This window comes from Sinocyclocheilus grahami, unplaced genomic scaffold (genome assembly GCF_001515645.1).
Source record: "Sinocyclocheilus grahami isolate Dianchi unplaced genomic scaffold, SAMN03320097.WGS_v1.1 scaffold678.1, whole genome shotgun sequence".
Taxonomy (NCBI): Eukaryota; Metazoa; Chordata; class Actinopteri; order Cypriniformes; family Cyprinidae; genus Sinocyclocheilus; species Sinocyclocheilus grahami.
Genome location: NW_015505857.1, coordinates 175,304 through 197,747, shown reverse-complemented (window position 1 = coordinate 197,747; position 22,444 = coordinate 175,304). Strand labels below are relative to the sequence as shown.

Here is a 22,444-nt window from a genome sequence, read left to right as displayed (position 1 = left end):
TCTTGAGAGGGTAACAAATGCGTTAAAATGTCAAAAAATGATGTGATTTCCTCAGTTCACCAGCGAGTGTGCTTGAAGCACTGAAATGAATGGGCTTCAGTGCTGGAACTATAGGCTTCTCCAAGCCTACGGGAGTGTCGCAGCTCTGGTATTCAATCATAACATTCATTTTTGAGTTTACCGCTAAAGTCGTTCCGGTAGATTTACGGCAAATAAAATGAAAGGGGCTAATGTCACAGGTCAGAGCTGATGGGCCAAAGATGATGCTTTCAGTTTGATCATCATTTAGCTGTAAAAAATTCATGTCCATCCAGCATATTTTGTCATGTGGACAATCAAACAAACTGGACACAGAACATTTAGAACAGGAAGATGAAGCCGAGTGTACTACGCTGCCAGGGTCACTATAAAGTGCTTTTGGTATCCTCATCAGAATCACTTGGTCATCATGAACATAATACAATATAATGACATTCTGAAATTATATGATAAATGTCCAAACATTTGCACACATACAGTCTCTTGAAATGTATTTTTCTCATTTTATACCATTTTCTTTGATTGGATGTGTGTGATTTTGGCATGGCCCTCACGCAGCTCAGCTAACTTCAATGAGTGTAAAAAGAGGTTAAATAACACAATATTGAAATCATTTTTAAATATTCTTATTGCCCTCAACCAGTTGTTAATAAAACAAGTTAGATTGTTCATTTATATTGTATTTTCACAATAATATTAAGCATTTTGCACGTGTCCCTGAAACTGCTGTCCACCCTGTCATGTTGTAAATGCCCGTTTAAGAAGCCCTCTGATCTACTCAGAGAAATCTCCAGCCCATTTGGCCCTTCTTCAGTGGAGGTTAAAACATCTGCTGCAAGCACACACAGTATCTACACTTATATTTCCTCATTTTCATCATACTGTGTTTGTAGTTGCATGTTGCCAAGCTTAACATGTCCACCCTGTCATAGTAAAATATTAATTTACATAAAAGTTTTTCAGAAATTCTAAATATGTATTTTAAGTAGTACACATTCAGCTTCAACAATGAACCACTGTGCTGACTGAAGGTACACCATGTGTTTATTAAATGCTAACATTAACCAAAAATGTCCACCCTGTCACCAAGCCTTCCATGACAGGGTGGACATGGTACACGACAGGGGGGACATGTGCATGGTTTTTGCCAAATTCTGATAATGTTTTAACAAAGGCTATTGATTTAACATGTTAAGTTGGTGTGATTAATTATGGGGAAAAAAAGGTCAAATTGATAAATGCATTTAATGCACCCCAGCCCAGAACTGTATGCCATCTTACACTGCATGCAGTTGCTTAGTGCTGAACATGATGTTAGGCAACGCCTCACTGTGATGTAGCCTATTAGAATGCAGTTAGAACGTGCCTAACATTCAAGATAAGTGGACAAACAATGCCCAAAGCAAAAGTGCCATTTTCCTGAATATCTGCTCGATTGCAAATGTGATATTGACTTTATACACAGTTAAAAAATAAACAAAAAAATAAATAAATAAATAATATTTACATTTTAAACACAACACTATCAATATTGTCCGTTTTTGTTCTATTTCTCCAAAGAAAATAGTTCCAAAGAATCCACCTTGTGCATCTCTGAGCAACACAAAGCGGTGTTTCGTTACTGAATGAAGCCGTGTTTTTAACAAATCTAGTGAGTGGCTTTAGTTGCATATTTAGAGTATCATTTCATTTTGTATTACTTTCAAAATGTAATATTACATTTTTTATATTGCCATTTTAAACCAATTAATCTCATAGCATTATTTATGTATTTCTAAGTGCAGTGTATACAGTTTGTGGAAATATATATATATATATATATATAATGATTTCATTTGATTTAGGAACAGCCCCATAGTGTCTTACTATTCTAATTGAAAATATTTAATGTAAGAAATTGACAAAATAGCATGCATACATCTAATAAGGTAAGAGAAATGGCCTTATAAATGTAAAAGTGCCCTTTTAAATCAATTTACATTTTACAATTGCAGTGTAGAATATATATTTCTGAAATCATTCTGTACATTACTTAAGGGTTTCTTGTTGTTGCTGTTGTTTATCTGATGTCATCTTTTATGAAAATAAACAAATGATTTAAACAAGGTAGCAAAACCTTTAGTGTGATTTCTTTATGGGGGCCAGTTAGTATTCGTTGAAGGTTTGACCAGATATCTTTGTCGTTTGCTGTTATTTAGAAAAGAAAGTGCAACTTTCTCATATTTTATAGAGATACAAATATGTTGCAGTAATTTCAGTTTTTCAAAAGACTTTTCCCACTGAGTGATCTTTCTGAAATCTGAGTGATCTTTCTGAAATCTACATTTAATAATCATTATGTAATGCAAATGTAAATACTCTACTTTGAAATTCTTCATGACAGGGTGGACCTATGTTGTGGTTTACTCGAAAATGGTCTGCTTGCAGTTATTTTATAAAAATATATGCATTTGCATTTCTAACAGCCTACAGTCTCCTTAATACAACAAATATGAAGTTTAATAGAACATCTCATATTTTTGTTTAGGAAATTGTGAAGTCTCAAAGGCACTTGATAGTGATGTTGACCCGCCACACACTTAAAGAGAGTACACAGTACACACTTAGGGTACAGTACACACTTAGGGCACAGTACACACTTAGGGTACAGTACACACTTAGGGCACAGTACACACTTAGTGGGCTGCAGAGGAAGGGCGTGGCCTCACGATGAACTCAAACTGTGTCCCAAATCACACCCTGCACAAGACTGCAAGTGCACATCAACTGTGCCATTTGGGACAGGGCCTATGCACTATGCACTGAACCGTCTAGTGTATGAATTACAGTACATAGCTTACATCAGTCTGATAGCTCCTCCCCTCCAGCATGTAATTAAAGCTGCCACAGTTCAGCGCATGACCTGACCTCGGTTTTGGTTAATTAAGCATTAACCAAAGCATAGTCCACTTTTCCATATTGAATTTTCATCGTAAACACATATTCACACCAGCATAGAATAGTGCATAATAAGCATGTGAATAGCCAGTTACTTTAGCTGAAATTCATAATGTAACAGTTTTGATGGTCTACTCATTGTTTATGTTGCTGTCATAGCCATGCATTATTGTACATAAACACACAGCTATTGACCAATTCCTCTGGTCTATTTCACAGTGAAATCAGTATAAGTGATCGGAAGTAGCCTATAAGCTGATGTGATGTATTATTGTTCTTTGCATTGCTGCGATGTGTTTGGTTGACTCTATCTATATATATATATATGCGCATGTATAGTGCTTTGTGTGTGTGGAGCCTCCCTCGTCCCTCCCCTCACTCCTCCTCCTCCTCCTCCTCCTCCTCCTCCTCCTCATCCTCCTCCTCATCCTCCTCGCGAGCAACAGAGCGGACGCTGTTACCGACGCGCGGATAGCGATGAGCGGCGGAGACCGGGCGGAGTAGACTCAGACTCAGACCCGGACCGGACCGGACCGGACGATCAGCGGAAGATGGCGCACGAGTCCCCCGCTAAGAGCCTGGTGGACATAGACCTCGCGTCGCTGCGCGTGAGTGCGGCGGGCCCGGGCCCTTTGTCTGCTCGTGTCGTGTGGAGCTAGTCTGGCGTTATTAACCGCTGCGCTGCGCTTTGTGTGATTGCAGGACCCTGCTGGTATTTTCGAGCTGGTGGAAGTGGTCGGCAATGGCACCTACGGACAAGTGTACAAGGTCGGTGTCGTTTGAGTCTTACAGCTTTTATAATCCTCTTCCCAGCATCCTCGAGACCACTGCATTATTGTTTTAGAATAGCAGAATAGTCATGTCTGTTAAAGCTGGAGAGAGAAGGGTGTGATCTGCTGCGCATGCGCAGATGCAGTCACTGCGACAGAACGCCACATCGCTTCAGCAGCAGCAGCAGTGCTTCACTCAGACAGACAGACACGCTGCTGTAGTGCTGCTTCTGGCCTGTGCTCGCTTCTCAACATCTCTATTTAGCCTGTTGTTTTGATCTGACTGCCAAAGAGCGAGAGATGTCCACTCAGAACACGGCCGAGCAAGCCAGATAACTGTTCTAGATACTAACCGGGTTCCCGACGGGTGCTGCTGGTTACAGCTCATGACTGAAGAAAGAGAGGTGTGTTCAGCAAAGCTGCCTGCTGCTTGAGTCACTCTGGCTCACGTCTGCCAAAGCCTTTATTCAGGCCTCACTGAAGCCTGGGCGTTCCTGAGCTCAGGGAGAAACCCCTACACATGAGCGTGCTCCTCAGCAGCTCAGCAGCTCTGACTCTTGCAGCTAGATCATCTTCACTAATAATATGGCTTGTGGATCCCGCCTCAGAACTGAAAAGCTCAAGCACAGCCGTCGCTCTCCGTCATCACCATTGGCAATAAATACAAAACTAGAGCCAAGCTAAGACTGAAATAAAACATTAACAACAAACTAGATAAAACTAGGTTGGCTTGAGAAAGCCTAGCCTGAAAGTTTAAAGCAGCTGTAAAAGCCTGAAGTTTGAACATTTAGATCGATTAGATAGATGTTGATAACATGTTTCTAGCATGATTAGCAATTTACTAGCGTGTCGCTAGCAAGATTAGCAAGTGATTAGCATGTTGCTAGCATTACAAGTAAGAAACTAGCATGTCGTTGGCATGATTAACAAGTGACTAGCATTTTGCTAGCATGACTAGTAAGCTAGCATGATTAGCAAGTTGCTAGCATGTCACTAGCATGTTTAGCACATTACTAGAATGTTGCTAGCATTTTTCTAGCATGATTAACAAGTGACTAGCATATCACTAGCATGTTTCTAGCATGAAATAAAACATTAATATCAAATAAGTCGTGAATAAATGAAATAATCATAACTAAAGCACATATGAAAGCACGTATTTCTGTACAGTTCCAAATAAGGTGCATTAAAAGTCAATAAATCCTTGATTCATATTAATATTTTAATGAAGAAACATGTCTCCACACAGTATTCAGTACAATTCTAGTGCATTTAATCTATTAAATAACAGCAGAGCTTTTGGATATGGTAAGATTAAACTTATTCTAGTGAATAAAGTACTGTTTTACTAATCTTTCTGCTTCCTAACCGCTTCATGTGGCCGTAAACATGTAATTTGACCGTGTCTTTAACGCATCGTTGTAATATACCTGCACATACAACTGTCAATTTATATATTTTTATTCCTTATTTACTATGTTTTGTGGGAAGCTCTGTCCAAAAATATAGTTATTCCCATTATCTGTGGTGTAGTCGGGAAGAGATCCTGTCCTGGCATTTAGATCCCCACAGATCAACACGCTTCCCTGGGCCTGGAAGTGGTTAATTTGACTGTGGAGAGATTCAAAGATGTCCTCACTATAGTATGGGGATTCAGAAGGAGGAATATAGAGAGCGCATAAGAAAACATCTTTAGTGGTTTGGGTAAGGTGCTTGTTGATTTTGAGCCATATATGTGATTCTTCTTTTTTAATTGTTTGGATGTATTTGTCAATTTCTTGTTTGTGCCAGATAATGATGCCCCCTGAATCTCTTCCACGTGTGATTTTTTCATGTTTTCTAGAGGATAAAAATATTTCACAGTATCCTGGGGGACAAAGAGTGACTTCATCAGTTCTGCGCCATGTTTCCTGTAATATTATTATGTCCATGTCTGATATATTGTTTAAATCTGAGGTTTGGGTTTTGTTACCAAAACTAGATGAATTAATACCCAGTATGTTCCACATTGTATTAATTAGTGTTTAATTGAATGAATCAGTGTCTCTCACTCACTCTGTGTCAATCTTAAAGGGATAGTTCACCATTCATTCACTCACACACCGCTGAAGCACATCCAGCAGGATCCTGAACAATGGGCTCCTATCAGGAGCAAGCATCTGTCCTCGGACTAAACGCACTGCGTGTTTCCTTCAGTGTCCATAGTTCTTCTTTGTGAGGCGTGCGCTTCAGGTCACATGTCCAGAGCCGCTGCAGACACACGGATGGAGCTTTAGGTGGCGCTGAAACACTGGAAACTGATTATCGGATGTGTCTGACTACACACACACTGAACACATGCTTACATGTGAATATACACACTCGTCCACATTGATGCTCGTCCTGGCTTCATTAGAGACGGCTGGAGTTAAGAGACGTCAGCAGACACATCTGTGCTCCTGTCTTAGATGAAGCTCCAGTCTCTCTCCTGCGTGTTATTGGGCGGCTGCTGGACCCTGCTAATCGTAATAGAGCATGATGCTGTGGTGTGTGTGAGTCAAACACTGCTGTGTTAGCGTTTCACACACACACAGATTCATGTATGATCACATGATTCACAGCCCCTGGAGAGCCGGTGATCATGTGACCTCAGCGTGAGCGCGGATTGGCTGTGGGCTTGTAACCAGGCAGACTCTGACAGACTGTGGCATCTCATACATGAGCTGTGTTATTAGTTCTGAATCACCTCTTTCACCAGCCCAAACCAGATAGTCAGGATTAAACCAGTTTAGAGAAAAGTCTATCTATCATTAACAGGTTTGCAAATAGTATTAAAAAAGCCCACTATTAAAGCGAGAGGTTAGAGGTCCGAGGAACACATCTGAACATAGCAATCATGCTACCTGTGTCAAACACAAATGACTGTCTCTCAAAGTATTTCATTACAAATTTCATAAGATTTTTTTTCCTCCAGCAAAATACAAATGACAAAATACTCACAAGTAATTAAATACGTGTAGTAGTAATTAAGTATGTGTTAGTGTTAGATTACTCGGTCTGCATGGGCTGCTGGGAAATGACACGAGCGAACGGCATTCAATTCAATTCAAATTTTCGTATAGCGTTTTTCACAATAGCCATTGCAATGCTTTTTCACAGTGCTTTGTTTAGTCTAGAGGTCATGAATGCATGAACTAGCTTTTCTGCATCAGAAACAGGTATCACAGAATAAAGGATGTCTGCAGCTGCCAGATGCCGTCGCACACGCGTGATGCAGTCAAACTCTTCTCTGTGTGACTGAAGCTCTTCTGCTGGGATGGAGGGCCTGAAGTAAACTAGGTCAGAGACGAGGGTTTGAGGGTCTGTGCACGATGAAGAGAACTCTCCAGCATCATTCAGGCTCATTACCCCAGAACAATCTCACGAGCGGTACTGTCGTCCATCTTCAGTCTCGCGTGGTTGGGCTCCGTTTCCCAGCAGCTGCATTAGAGCGCAGGAGCACACAGATGCATTACCCTGCATGTCATGCTTCTCTGGTGACCGTGATCATCCTCTAACTGATCTGCTCTGTGCTTCTGATCAGGGTCGACATGTCAAAACCGGACAGTTGGCAGCCATCAAAGTCATGGACGTGACTGAAGTAAGTGCACACAGGTCATGCAGCGCACTGTGTTCAACTAATGAAGGAATCAAACAATATTATGAAACCGTATTAATCCATATAAACAACTGAGCTCAAATAGTGCACATCTGTACTCCTGCTGGTGCTTAATCACTGTGTGTGTGTGTGTGTGTGTTTAGGATGAAGAAGAGGAGATTAAGCTGGAGATTAACATGCTGAAGAAATACTCTCATCACAGGAACATCGCCACGTATTACGGCGCCTTCATCAAGAAGAGTCCTCCAGGACACGACGACCAGCTGTGGGTCAGTCTCACACACACACACACACACACCTCTTCATGCCTCACACTTCACACGCTGAGCCACAGCTCAACATTTCTGTTGGTGTTAATGCAGACTAGATCAGATTCTGCTCAGAAACAGCACTATTCACTGTAGAGACTGTCTCTGAGCTCCTCAGCGTCCACACTGTGTCTACTGCTGACTTTATACTATTGATGAGAAACTAGGTGTATTCAGTAGCATCCATTGACAGAAACACACCCGTGTAGACCCTGTATAACAGTGAGCTGGTGCGCGAGAGAATGGTTTTGATGATCTGTGTGCAAACATACAGGCCCATCTACTTCACAAAATCTTTTATTTATTTATTTCTAACTGACATTTCAATGTTTTCTAATATACAGTCATTAACTCCCGCCAAGTGTGGGTGATTTCAGCAGCGGGTGATCAGGCAACCTCCGGCTCTCTCTCGTGAAGCCAACACGGAAGGGACTTAAACTGCATCAACTGGCCGCTAGAGGCTGGCTGCACAAGAGAGTCAGTCCCATAGACCTCGCATGTTAAAATGCCCAACTTTACAGCAGAAAAAAACATGTTTACAGCCTGGTACAGAAAGTGCTTTTGGTCTATATAGCTAATTTTGCCCTTCGTGACAACTGTGAGGGGGTGAATTTTTTTATAACTCATCCATTTCAATTAAATTAAGCCTTAAAGTTCTGCATAATTAAGGGCGTGGCCACTTGAGTGACAGGAGGATTGCTGCTGCTGTCACCCCCGTCGAGCTAGGTGTGTGTGTGTGTGTGTGTGTGTGTGTGTGTGTGTGTTCGTTCTGCAGTTCTAAAATATTGATTTCATGTTATACACACTAATTTAGTGTGTGTGTGTGTGTGTGTGTGTGTGTGTTCGTTCTGCAGTTCTAAAATATTGATTTCATGTTATACACACTAATTGTTTTGCTTACATTTAGGCAGAACCTTAATTTTTTGAGGTGCATGAAACCACTGTTTTTTTTTAAAATAATTTATTGTGAAGTGAAATAATTAAATGACTGTGTATAACATTAAATCAGTATTTTAGAACTGCAGAATGCACACAGATATCTCCATTAATCTCAAAACAGCTCATTTGTTCCAGATTTGAATACTGTGTGGTAGGAAATGTTTATCATACATTATAATGAACTGTGGAAAACAGCAGAACTGGCTCTTTGAAATATATCATTGTTTATATGTCATGTGAAAAACCCAGCCCCACACATATACTGTGTATATATACATATATATATATATAATAAAACCTAAATGAATTTTTCGCTGTAACTAGGCTACAACGTCTTCAAAGCTGTTCTAAAATAGGAACCAAAGCGTGATTTGCTATTAGTCCTCTAGATTCAGTTTTCTATGTGTTCTGTTTTCTCACAAAAATGACTCCAGAAGCCTCAAGTAGCATATTTATAAGTCACGATATAGCAAAATCTCTAATGATAGACACTATTTCACGGTAACGATATATACCGTCATACCGCCTAGCCCTTTGTGTGTGTGTGTGTGTATTCTGCAGTTCTAAAATATTGATTTCATGTTATGCACAGTAATTGTTATGCTTACATTTAGGCAGAACCTTAATTTTTTGAGGTGCATGAAACCACTGTTTTTTTTTAAAATAATTTATTGTGAAGTGAAATAATTAAATGACTGTGTATAACATTAAATCAGTATTTTAGAACTGCAGAATGCACACAGATATCTCCATTAATCTCAAAACAGCTCATTTGTTCCAGATTTGAATACTGTGTGGTAGGAAATGTTTATCATACATTATAATGAACTGTGGAAAACAGCAGAACTGGCTCTTTGAAATATATCATTGTTTATATGTCATGTGAAAAACCCAGCCCCACACATATACTGTGTATATATACATATATATATATATAATAAAACCTAAATGAATTTTTCGCTGTAACTAGGCTACAACGTCTTCAAAGCTGTTCTAAAATAGGAACCAAAGCGTGATTTGCTATTAGTCCTCTAGATTCAGTTTTCTATGTGTTCTGTTTTCTCACAAAAATGACTCCAGAAGCCTCAAGTAGCATATTTATAAGTATATTTTTGTTTTTCTGTACTTTGACTCACTGGGTCTCTAACCTGCAATATGCACTTTAAATAAATGTTAGTATGCAGTAAACATTAGTCGTATAAAACGTACTTTCTCAGCAACAAAATTGTGGCCAGTGAAAATGCTGAGTGGCTAGTAATTTTGGAAAACCACTCGCCACAGTGGCTGCTGAGCAAACAAGTTAATGTCCAGCCCTGTATGCAGTGAATATGTGTATTATTGCAGGCAAAATGTGGTGTTTAACTGGAGTAAGGTGGTAGAGTAAGGTGCTGCCACGCTGCAGAAAGTTTGGGAAGCACTGGAGTCAGACCAGATGCACTTTAGTCTTCATTACCGAATCCAACCAAGAGCAGAAGGAAGAGCAGGACCGGACTGTCGGTGTGATGCAGTCATGCCCGAGCCCTTCAGTGTTCACACTCACAACTTCAGCAGTGCAGTAAAGAACAGGGCTTTCAGCAAACCCTGAAAACAATACAACAATTGAGAGTTAGTGAACAAGTGATCAGAAGCTGAAAAAATTGTAATTAAAGGGGTCATATGATGCTATTTTCAAAGCTCGTTATTTTGTGTATTGGGTGTAATAGAATATGTTAGCATGCTTTAATGTTCAAAAAATGCATTATTGCAGATCCTCTATGCACAGTCTTTCTAAAATGCATCGATTTCTACAAAGCCCCTCCTTCGAAAAGCGCAGTGTGCTCTCATTGGCCGACTGACCCAGTGTGCTGTGATTGGCTGAACATCTCAAGCATGTGTCAGAAATGTAACGCCCTTACCATAATCATGAGCTTTAACTTCCAAAGCAATTATAAGAGCAGTTAATAATGTGGTCAGTTTTATTCTATCCCAACATGCACTGCACTGCTTCAGCTCTACTGGAGCGTGCCGTGGGAAGCAGAACACCTGGTGAATCACGTCTGTCATTATACGCAGAGAACAGAGGATACTACATTTGTAAACCACTGACTCCTCATTGCGTCCACTTTCAGAAGGCCAAAAGTGCTTTGCTTTCACATAGAAACACACAGCGTCTCCACGGTGTGGCGGCAACAACACTACTGCCATACTGACACCACACCTTCTCTCTGCGCATCCTTTTATGGGAGACTTTGAGCTTTGTAACCTTGCCTATCTTATACATGCACAAACAACTACAAAACACACTAAAGAAGGAAAGATTGCTTTATGTGACACTGTTTGCTGAGAATCGATTGTCTTCCGTTACACGTCCTGTATCTGTGTGTGTCTGTACAGTAAAGCTGTGCGTCTGTCTTGCAGCTGGTGATGGAGTTTTGTGGAGCTGGTTCGATCACAGACCTGGTGAACATATAACCGACTGTGTTTACTTGAATACTCCACACGACGGGCATTATGACATTACTGTGTGCGTATTTGACCATTCAAGCACAAAGAAACACTAAAGAGATCAGTTTTAGCGATCGCGTGCTGTCGAGAGAGGGGCTTTCAGTGTGCGTGCATGTGTCAGTCAGCGCGAGCACCGCATTGAGTTCTTATTCACTACTTATTGCACTTAATAGCTCTACCAAGTGCGTCCCACTCTTTATTTTCTCATTCATGCATGTTTCCTTATCACTCAATAGGTGTATAACGTTTAAGCAGTACTATGTTACGCAGATATACTTGCATACCGTGGAATACACGATATAGCAAAATCTCTAATGATAGACACTATTTCACGGTAACGATATATACCGTCATACCGCCTAGCCCTTTGTGTGTGTGTGTGTGTATTCTGCAGTTCTAAAATATTGATTTCATGTTATGCACAGTAATTGTTATGCTTACATTTAGGCAGAACCTTAATTTTTTGAGGTGCATGAAACCACTGTTTTTTTTTAAAATAATTTATTGTGAAGTGAAATAATTAAATGACTGTGTATAACATTAAATCAGTATTTTAGAACTGCAGAATGCACACAGATATCTCCATTAATCTCAAAACAGCTCATTTGTTCCAGATTTGAATACTGTGTGGTAGGAAATGTTTATCATACATTATAATGAACTGTGGAAAACAGCAGAACTGGCTCTTTGAAATATATCATTGTTTATATGTCATGTGAAAAACCCAGCCCCACACATATACTGTGTATATATACATATATATATATATAATAAAACCTAAATGAATTTTTCGCTGTAACTAGGCTACAACGTCTTCAAAGCTGTTCTAAAATAGGAACCAAAGCGTGATTTGCTATTAGTCCTCTAGATTCAGTTTTCTATGTGTTCTGTTTTCTCACAAAAATGACTCCAGAAGCCTCAAGTAGCATATTTATAAGTATATTTTTGTTTTTCTGTACTTTGACTCACTGGGTCTCTAACCTGCAATATGCACTTTAAATAAATGTTAGTATGCAGTAAACATTAGTCGTATAAAACGTACTTTCTCAGCAACAAAATTGTGGCCAGTGAAAATGCTGAGTGGCTAGTAATTTTGGAAAACCACTCGCCACAGTGGCTGCTGAGCAAACAAGTGAATGTCCAGCCCTGTATGCAGTGAATATGTGTATTATTGCAGGCAAAATGTGGTGTTTAACTGGAGTAAGGTGGTAGAGTAAGGTGCTGCCACGCTGCAGAAAGTTTGGGAAGCACTGGAGTCAGACCAGATGCACTTTAGTCTTCATTACCGAATCCAACCAAGAGCAGAAGGAAGAGCAGGACCGGACTGTCGGTGTGATGCAGTCATGCCCGAGCCCTTCAGTGTTCACACTCACAACTTCAGCAGTGCAGTAAAGAACAGGGCTTTCAGCAAACCCTGAAAACAATACAACAATTGAGAGTTAGTGAACAAGTGATCAGAAGCTGAAAAAATTGTAATTAAAGGGGTCATATGATGCTATTTTCAAAGCTCGTTATTTTGTGTATTGGGTGTAATAGAATATGTTAGCATGCTTTAATGTTCAAAAAATGCATTATTGCAGATCCTCTATGCACAGTCTTTCTAAAATGCATCGATTTCTACAAAGCCCCTCCTTCGAAAAGCGCAGTGTGCTCTCATTGGCCGACTGACCCAGTGTGCTGTGATTGGCTGAACATCTCAAGCATGTGTCAGAAATGTAACGCCCTTACCATAATCATGAGCTTTAACTTCCAAAGCAATTATAAGAGCAGTTAATAATGTGGTCAGTTTTATTCTATCCCAACATGCACTGCACTGCTTCAGCTCTACTGGAGCGTGCCGTGGGAAGCAGAACACCTGGTGAATCACGTCTGTCATTATACGCAGAGAACAGAGGATACTACATTTGTAAACCACTGACTCCTCATTGCGTCCACTTTCAGAAGGCCAAAAGTGCTTTGCTTTCACATAGAAACACACAGCGTCTCCACGGTGTGGCGGCAACAACACTACTGCCATACTGACACCACACCTTCTCTCTGCGCATCCTTTTGTGGGAGACTTTGAGCTTTGTAACCTTGCCTATCTTATACATGCACAAACAACTACAAAACACACTAAAGAAGGAAAGATTGCTTTTGATTCACTGTTTGCTGAGAATCGATTGTCTTCCGTTCCACGTCCTGTATCTGTGTGTGTCTGTACAGTAAAGCTGTGCGTTTGTCTTGCAGCTGGTGATGGAGTTTTGTGGAGCTGGTTCGATCACAGACCTGGTGAAGAACACTAAAGGGAATACCCTGAAGGAAGAATGGATCGCGTACATCTCCAGAGAAATCCTCAGGGTATCAGACAAGCTCTCACACACTGATGCTGGCGCTGGTGCTGGCTCTCTCTCTCTCTCTCTCGCTCTCGCTCTCTCTCTCTCTCTCTCTCTCTCTCGCTCTCACACGCCTGTGCTTTCTCTCGGCAGGGTTTGGCCCACTTACACGCTCATCACGTCATCCACAGAGACATTAAGGGCCAAAATGTGCTTCTGACTGAAAACGCTGAGGTCAAGTTAGGTGAGCGCTTCCTGCACATCTAACACACACTGATCCTAGAGGTCTGTAGATTAATCCTTTTATTTGTGTTTCAGTTTATAGTTTGGTTTGAAAGTGTAGAGTCAAAGTGCCTGTTTGACAGAATGAGCCCACAGCACCAGCTAGCGTCCATCCAGCACTAATGCTCACAATCATGATGTCATGTCTAATATTCAGTAATTCACTTTTGCCTTAAAGGGCAGGATTGCCCGCTGGGTTTGATTATCTGAGATGATTTTTGGAGGGCAACAATCAAATGAAAACAGTGCAGCAGTACAGACTGAGCACACACTGAGCTGAGGCAAGCTCAGTAGAGTGTCATCAGTAGAGTTCATCTCTATCTGTGATCTTAATCCAGCCCGAGGATGGCGCTCTGATGTTGATCATCGCTGAAGCAGATCGATTGCTTCTCTTCCTCTTGTGGTGCTGTTTTATGGCGCAGGTCTTTGTTAAGCGCTCTGTGAGGAGTGTTTCAGGAGCTCTCTCTTGTTGCTCTGCAGTGGACTTCGGCGTCAGTGCTCAGCTGGATCGAACCGTGGGCCGCAGGAACACCTTCATCGGGACACCATACTGGATGGCTCCCGAGGTCATCGCCTGCGACGAGAACCCAGACGCCACGTACGACTACAGGGTAAGAGCTGCACAGAGTGTGTTGAGTTAGAGACGCAGTGCTGAGTGCGTGAATGTGGCGCTGACAGCGCTCCTTCTGTGTTTCAGAGTGATCTGTGGTCCTGTGGGATCACGGCGATAGAGATGGCCGAGGGCGCTCCTCGTGAGTACTGCTCTTCACACACCTTCCTTTCATTTCTTAGATTGCCTTTCTGTGCATTTCTTCCCTGTTTTGTCTCCTGACATCCAAAAGCTTCTATTCCACTATTTGAAAACTGAAAACACAAAGAAAGCTGCTCTTGTCAGGAGAACATTCAAAGCACAGTAGAAATACTGTAACGTATCATATTAGTCCGTGCCACTCTTGTGTTGAAGCTTGCATATATTAGGTATAGATATATCTGGTTTGCGTACATTCGGATATGCAGTCGGTCCTCACACGTGAACATCACCTTTAACGTCCTTGGGTTTGATTGAGTGTGTGTGTTGGTGTTTTGCAGCGTTGTGCGATATGCATCCCATGCGAGCGCTCTTTCTCATACCCAGAAATCCTCCGCCCAGACTCAAGTCCAAGAAATGGTCAGTAGCTTCATCTGGTCCTGTGTAGTTACAGTCGAGGGTGAAAGGTCATGTTCAGGACTCACTCTCCTGTCCTTCACAGGTCTAAGAAGTTCTTCAGCTTCATCGAGGGCTGTCTGGTGAAGAACTACACGCAGCGGCCGCCCACCGATCAGCTGCTGAAGCACCCCTTCATCAGAGACCAGCCCAACGAGCGGCAGGTGCGCATCCAGCTCAAAGACCACCTGGACCGCTGCCGCAAGAAGCGCGGAGAGAAAGGTACGGCCGCTCTGCTGCAGGCCGATGACACCGACAGCGCTTGTGGGTTTATGAGTCAATGACGTGCTTGTGCTCTGACCGCAGACGAGACCGAGTACGAGTACAGCGGCAGTGAGGAAGAGGAGGAGGAGGCTCAGGAGCAGGAGGGAGAGCCCAGGTAATGTGCACACCGGCCAGTATTACACTCCATATATTGTATGTCATCTGTGTTTCTTTATGAATCCGTTTGATCGAGTGAGCCTTGTTTTAAGCTTGCTTAAACACACCTGTGGCACATCGGCTGAGTTCTGTGTTTCTCTGCTCAACAGTATGCAGTTAGAGGTCATGGAATAAAGTCAGGTCCGGTCATGCTTATTTGGTGCTTCATACGTGAGAGATGTGCGCAGCTGTGTGGCATAGCTTGTCAGAGACCGTGGGTGTGACATCAGGCCTCAGAGAAGCGTTCATTAATGTAAAGCACCCAAATGGGGAATAAACAGGGAGCCAACAGTGTCCAGATAAACATGGCAGCCTGTCATCACACCTGTGCCGCAGGCCTCATTAGCATGCTAGCCAGCCTCTCCCCATATATTGCAGAGTCATGAGGACATCATGGGTCAGGAGGAGAGACGTGATGCTGACGAGGCTTCATTCATGTCTCCATTCATGTCAAATTCAAGAGTCAAGAAGCGTTTATTTGTCATCTGCACTGGGGACACTGGGGAACTGGGCATTGAAATGCTTGTGACGAGGCTCAGACGTACAGTAATTTTAACAGGACTTTAAGCAAATGTAGTGTGCATGGTGGAGGGCTTAAGTATATCAAAATGATGTGCTGTTTTGTAGGCAGGACAAATAAATACAATAAAGACAAGTAAGGGGCAGTAAACAAATATCCTGTACGCTTACTCAGAGTCCTGAGTAAGCGTACTGAGATAACAAATACAATAATTACAAAAAGTAAAAAAAGTATTGAAAGTAGTATGTAGACCTGAGTGAGAAAACTGAAGTAGAAGTCACAGTGTCCGAAGTGGCAATTATTACGTGTCAGAGGTAAAGTGCTGCAGCGCTAGATGGCTGTTAAGAAGGCTAATGGCTTGAAGATAGAAGCTGTTCCTCAGCCTGGTTGTCTGTGATCGGGTAGAACGTAGGTGTCTGCTGAACGGCATTGAAGCAGACAGATGGTGAGCAGGGTGAGTGCAGTCCATGATGATGCTGCAGGCCTTTCTCAAGCAGCATGTCTGGTAAATCTTCTGTAAGGCCAGGAGTTTATGACCAGCCAGCTCAACTGTTCTCACCACTCTCTGAAGAGCTTTGCGATCAGAAGAAGAGCAGATGCCAAACCATACAGTGATGCAGCCGGTCAGAATGCTCTCTAGAGTGCAGCGGTAGAAGTTTGACATAATGTTAGAGGAGATGCCAAACCTCTTCAGCCTCTGCTGGAAGTAGAGACGCTGACGGGCTGTTCTCACTATGCTTTCTGAGTGGAGGCTCCAGGAAAAGTTCTCAGAGATGTGTACTTGTAGCTCCTGAGTCTCTACTTCCACCCCATCGATGTGAATGGGGATGTGACTACCTCTCTGTGACCTCCTGTAGTCCACAATCATCTCCTTGGCCTTGCTGACGTTTAAAGAGAGATTACTGTCAGCACACCATTCTGAGTGTGCACTGACCTCATCTCTGTAGGATGCAGGGATGTGATTTTCCCGTATAAATACAGATTTCTGTATTTTCCAACGTCTGAGGGACGACCTATGTGATTCGCGTAGATCTCGAGTTTGTTGGTATCTTACGCACCATCGTCATCATCCTGTTTGAATTGGGCGTGGGATTGCGCATTGGGCGCACCGTCGTCATCATCCAACCCAACAATTGGCGCCTTCAGCTTTCTGCCTCAATCAGGACGACTGAAATCGCAAAATTGCATTATTTTTAAGACCAAGATTTAATGGCTTAAAACAGTACAAATGTTTTACTTGTTTATAAGTAACGCTGGAATAAAGTGTCTACTTAAATGTACTAAAACTGCAAATGCTGCATTCATAATGACTGTTATTATTGCATGCGGATTATGTGCCTATCCGAATTGAGTAATTACAGAAATAAGGGGGGGGGTTCCTTCTTTATTGTCCTTGTCCGATCACATGCCTGAGGATGTCTCATCACCATCAGTGAAGAGTCCTAGGATGGTTGTATCGTCAGCATATTTGAAGATAATGTTTGAGCCATGCTTAGCAGAGCAGTCGTAGGTAAACGGGGAGAACAAGAGAGGGCCAAGTACAGATCCCTGTGGGACACCAGTGCTGAGTGTGAGTGTGGAGGATGTGTGTCTGCCAATTCTGACCACCTGAGCTCTGCCAGTTAGCAAGTCCTAGACCCAGTTACATAAGGGACTGTTGAGTCCCCGATCCTTCAGTTTGGCTACAAGTTTGGAAGGGATGATGGTGTTGAATGCAGAGCTGTAATCAATAATCAGCATCCACACATAGGTGTCTCTTCTCTCCAGGTGTTTCAGGGCAGAGTGAATGGCCATTGCGATGGCTTCATCAGTGGATCTGTAAGCAAACTGGAAAGGGTCCAGGGTGTCAGGTAGAGAGGGGCAGATGTGCTCAAAGCACTTCATGATGACTGATGTCAGTGCTACAGGGTGGTAGTCATTCAGGCAGGAGACCGTTGTTTATTGGGAACGGGGGTGATGGTGGTCTGCTTGAAGCATGTGGGGATCACTGTCAGACTCAAAGAAAGTGTGAAGATGTTGATGAAGACATCTGCTAACTGGACAGCGCAGGTCCTTAGGATACATCTGTGGATGCCATCAGTTCATGCAGCTTTCCGAGTGTTGACTCTCTTAAAGGCCCTGCTCACTTCAGGTGTGGTTAGGGCCAGAGAGCTGGTGTCGTAGAGACTTCTCTGAACACTGTTTTTTCCTCTTCGAGGCATTGTCTGTAGGCAGGGAGCAGCAGCATGCTAATGTGGAGGGGTGTGGGAAAGCTAATGTGTTGGTAAAATTTAGGAAGAGCTTTCCTCATATTCACCCTATTAAAATCCCCAACAATGATGAAAGCAGCCTCAGGCCGGGCGATTTCAAGTCTATTATTAGTACTGTACAGTTTGCCAAAGCTTCCATTTTGTCGGCGTGAGGCAGAATGTAAACCTGTGAGGATGACTGAGCTAAATCCCCACGGGCGCACTTTAATGGAGAGCCATTCAAGATTGTGTACTGTAAAATCTGTGTCCGAGGAGTGTTAAGCATAAAGCACACACCTCCTCCTCTGCTCTTACTGCAGTTTAGTGATCAGTCATGATGAGAAACAGAGAATCCAGCTGGTGTTACAGCGTGTCTGTACCCTCGTCTCACAGCAGGCCAGCACGCAGCAGTTCTCTCTGTCCCGTTGGAATGTGATTCTGGCATTAAGCTTGTCAAATTTGTCATCCAGAGACTGTATGTTGGCTAACAAGATGGTAGGGAGAGGAGGGTTGAAGCTTCTTCAGTTATAAACCAGCTCTACAGAAGAAAACACAGCGTTGTTAGTTTCAGTTATTCATCAGCCTCATTCAGTAGTATCAAGTAGTTAATATTACTGAGCGTTAATTGTCTTTGAGCCCCCAAATAAGCAAGCTAAAGGCGACAGCGGCAGGAGACCCGAACTCCATCAGGTGACAGCAGTGGAGGAAAGAACCCCTATGAGATGAAGCTGCTTTAAATAAAAGAAAAAATAACTCAAACTCAGTGAGAGCCACATGTACTTGAATTCCACTCAGTGTGTAGAGAACCCAAATGAGCTAGATAATGATGTATTTAAGTGTGCATCAGAGGTGTGACGTGAAGAGGAACAAGCCCTGACTCATTCACACATCGTGATGCAACTCTGACCTCTCTACTGTTGCGCTCACCAGCCCATAGAGTCTGAAGAGAACGGGTTGCCAGACATCGCTAGGAAAAACGGCAAACTAAAATGTGTGCAAAATAAACATAAAAAGTACTGTAGCGAATCAGCTCATGGGGAAATATGAATAATTAACCATAACTAGTTATAATTAACTATTCATATATTAGATAATTTTATAACAAAAAGTTGTGTGTCTGATTGGTCCAAATGCTACAGTACAAATGCTGTGTATTATGAGCCACAACTGCCCAGTTTAACTCTAGGTTCATCAAAAATTACCCCATCAAGTTCGGTCAGAAATCTTGGTGTAATCTTTGATGATCAGCTGACCTCCCAGGTGCACATTGCAAAGACCGCTCGATCTTGCAGGTCTGCATTGCACAGCATCAGAAAGATCAGGCCCTTTCTAACGGAGCATGCTGCACAACTTCTTGTCCAGGCCCTTGTCATCTCTAGGCTGGACTACTGCAATGCTCTTCTGGCTGGACTTCCATCAAGCACAATCAAACCTCTACAAATGATTCAGAATGCAGCGGCACGACTGGTCTTCAACGAGCCCAAAAGGGCCCATGTTACACCTCTCTTTATCTCCTTGCACTGGCGACCGGTTGCGGCTCGCATCAAGTTCAAGACACTGATGCTCAGGCTCAGCACCTCACTTCACTCACTCTTACCAGTCTGACAAGATCACACCGCCGTTCCTCCTCTCTCATAGAGGCTTCTGTGCTGAGAAGTCAGAGGTTTGAGAAGCCTGGAAAACACTTGCCTCACAGAATAAAATCTTTGTTTTTGAGTACATTTTTATAGGGAATATGAATAGTTTTCTTGTTATGTTCAGCTCTAAGGTTTTTCTTTGATTAGAAGTTGCTGTTTGTGAGAAAGACTGTAAGAGTCACATATCTGGTTTCATTCTCTGGGATTTATTTGACTGTTTTGGGTGTATTTGTCATTATCTGTGTCTCTTGAATGTGAACAGTATGTAACTGTGTGTGTGTGTGTGTGGCAGCTCTATCGTGAACGTGCCGGGCGAGTCGACTCTGCGGCGGGACTTCATCCGTCTGCAGCAGGAGAATAAGGAGCGCTCGGAGGCCCTGAGACGCCAGCAGCTCCTCCAGGAGCAGCAGCTCCGCGAGCAGGAGGAGTACAAGCGGCAGCTGCTGGCCGAGCGACAGAAGCGCATCGAGCAGCAGAAGGAGCAGAGGAGGCGTCTGGAGGAGGTGTGGCTATGAGACTCGTCAGGAGCATGCAGAAGTGTGAACGCCTGCACGCTGCTGAGATAGGGAGCAACCGTGTAGACTGTGTAGACTGAAATGCTGTGCCAGACATCACTGCTGATCCGTGCAAGTCTCCAGTTTGTAACAGCACTGAATATGTCTAATCTGCACAAACACATCTGATCCTCCACCAACACATGCTGAACATGCCAGAGGAAAGGATAGGTCTGTCAGATCTCCGTTCGGCCCACAGGTCACATGATCATAAACTCACATACCACACAAAGCACTAAATACTTCCACCTCTCTGCCAAATTTGCAGTTTTGAAAGCAGAATCAGTCACTTCTTTGGCATGTTGTTCTTTTGTTGGTTCAAGACTAGAAGAACAGTGTGAAGTCTTTCAGGAACTGTATAGACCCTTCTGTCTTTTATGTTGAAACCGTTTTTAACATGACACAATTAGTGAGGTAAAAGAACAGGAAGTGGAGATGAAGATTGTGCATTTGTCTCGTGTCCTGCAGCAACAGAGACGCGAGCGCGAGATGAGGAGGCAGCAGGAGCGAGAGCAGAGGAGGAGAGAGCAGGAGGAGAAGAGGCGCCTGGAGGAGATGGAGAGGAGGCGCAAAGAGGAGGAGGAGCGCCGAAGGGCAGAGGAGGAGAAGAGGAGGGCTGACCGCGAGCAGGTGATTGTCAAATCAGCTTTCAGTGAAAGCCTGAATAAAGTGCCTCAGAAAGATTTCTGATCTGTGATGGATTTAGGGCTCAGTCTACTGTACGCTCATAGTGTATCTGCTAGTTTTCACATTCCCTGCCAGTCTCAACTTTCTGAAAGCCCTGCTAACTTCTCGTACACTGACGCAGATTTCACAACTCGGACCGATTCTGATTCACACACTCTCGATTCAGTTCAGTACTGACTTGTTTGTATAAATTTCAAGTACGTGCCAGTTTTTCTTAAAGGGGTCATGAGCTGAGAAATCAAAATTCCCTTGATCTTTTGACATAAGCGGTCACTGTACTGTAAAAACATCCTGTAAGTTTCAGAACTCTAGTCTAAAAACAGCTTATACTGAAGCCGATCTGCCAAAACCACCGCGTGTGGAGTGAGCCGCTCTATGATGCAGTGTGTATCTGTGTGAGCGCTCGGTGAGGAGCGAGAAAGATGTGTATTTACAACACGTAGCCAATCACAGTCATGTCTGTTGAACACAATGGCCAATCAGAGCTGTTTGAGAATGCGCTCAACATGCTCGCGGGAAATGCTGGTATCGTCACATTTTTAACATTCCAGTACCCACTGCTACCGACGTTGGTACTTTTGACAACACTAGTGCAGACTATATTGGATCTGACAGTAATGTGGCACCACACAAGTGTGAGGAACTGTTTTTATTACGTGCTCACTATTGCTTTGTCTGTTATTACAGATCATTTGATATGTACTGAGTATTTATGCATCCATCTGTGAAGGCTGTAGGCTGTCAAACACACACAACTGTTAGCCAATCATACGCATTATGTGTGATAGATGTCATTATTGAATGGAAACATGCAAACAAACGATAGATACTTGTATGATCACATGACACATTTGTGCAGTCACTGTCCATCAGCCTGAGCGGTGTGTGTTCACCTGTGTGTGTGTGTGTGACAGGAGTACATCCGCCGGCAGCTGGAGGAGGAGCAGAGGCACCTGGAGATCCTGCAGCAGCAGCTGCTTCACGAGCAGGCCATGCTACTGGTGAGAGACGAGTGCTTCACCTCATTTCACACACACAGACAGAGCTGCTTCATAAAGACACCGCATCATTATATTGAATTGCATGCCAGTCAGACTGTTGCTGAGGATCATTTCAACACTTGATGCAGGAGAAGTGACTCGGGCGCAGAGCATGTGAGCGAAGCGGAGCGGTGTAACCGCGGTGTGTATTCCGCTCACGCTCGCCGTAAACCAATTCCCGCTCAGACATAACATTTCTCTAGTAGGCCTTGTTTACTGTTTGTACCGAAGTTCTTGGATAATTGTCTAAAATTAAGCATGCTGATAAATAGCAATTATCATGTTTCAGAGCGAAATATCGTCACATTTTTAACATTCCAGCTACCGACGTTGGTACTTTTGACAACACTAGTGCAGACTATATTGGATCTGACAGTAATGTGGCACCACACAAGTGTGAGGAACTGTTTTTATTACGTGCTCACTATTGCTTTGTCTGTTAT

General features: G+C 42.9%; 1 protein-coding gene across 1 annotated transcript in view; it reads left to right on the top strand.

Moving 5' to 3' along the window:
- The first annotated feature begins 3,411 nt into the window (after positions 1-3,411).
- LOC107559200 (mitogen-activated protein kinase kinase kinase kinase 4-like) overlaps positions 3,412-22,444 on the top strand; it is a 34,224-nt gene continuing 15,191 nt past the window's right edge. The window contains exons 1-14 of the mRNA XM_016242956.1: positions 3,412-3,584; positions 3,679-3,744; positions 7,309-7,365; positions 7,527-7,652; positions 13,344-13,454; positions 13,583-13,673; positions 14,192-14,322; positions 14,409-14,463; positions 14,801-14,879; positions 14,962-15,137; positions 15,222-15,294; positions 20,013-20,223; positions 20,743-20,904; positions 21,876-22,046. Coding sequence (XP_016098442.1) covers positions 3,528-3,584; positions 3,679-3,744; positions 7,309-7,365; positions 7,527-7,652; positions 13,344-13,454; positions 13,583-13,673; positions 14,192-14,322; positions 14,409-14,463; positions 14,801-14,879; positions 14,962-15,137; positions 15,222-15,294; positions 20,013-20,223; positions 20,743-20,904; positions 21,876-22,046 — 1,566 coding nt within the window. The 5' untranslated portion in view covers positions 3,412-3,527. The remainder of the gene's footprint in view (positions 3,585-3,678; positions 3,745-7,308; positions 7,366-7,526; positions 7,653-13,343; positions 13,455-13,582; positions 13,674-14,191; positions 14,323-14,408; positions 14,464-14,800; positions 14,880-14,961; positions 15,138-15,221; positions 15,295-20,012; positions 20,224-20,742; positions 20,905-21,875; positions 22,047-22,444) is intronic.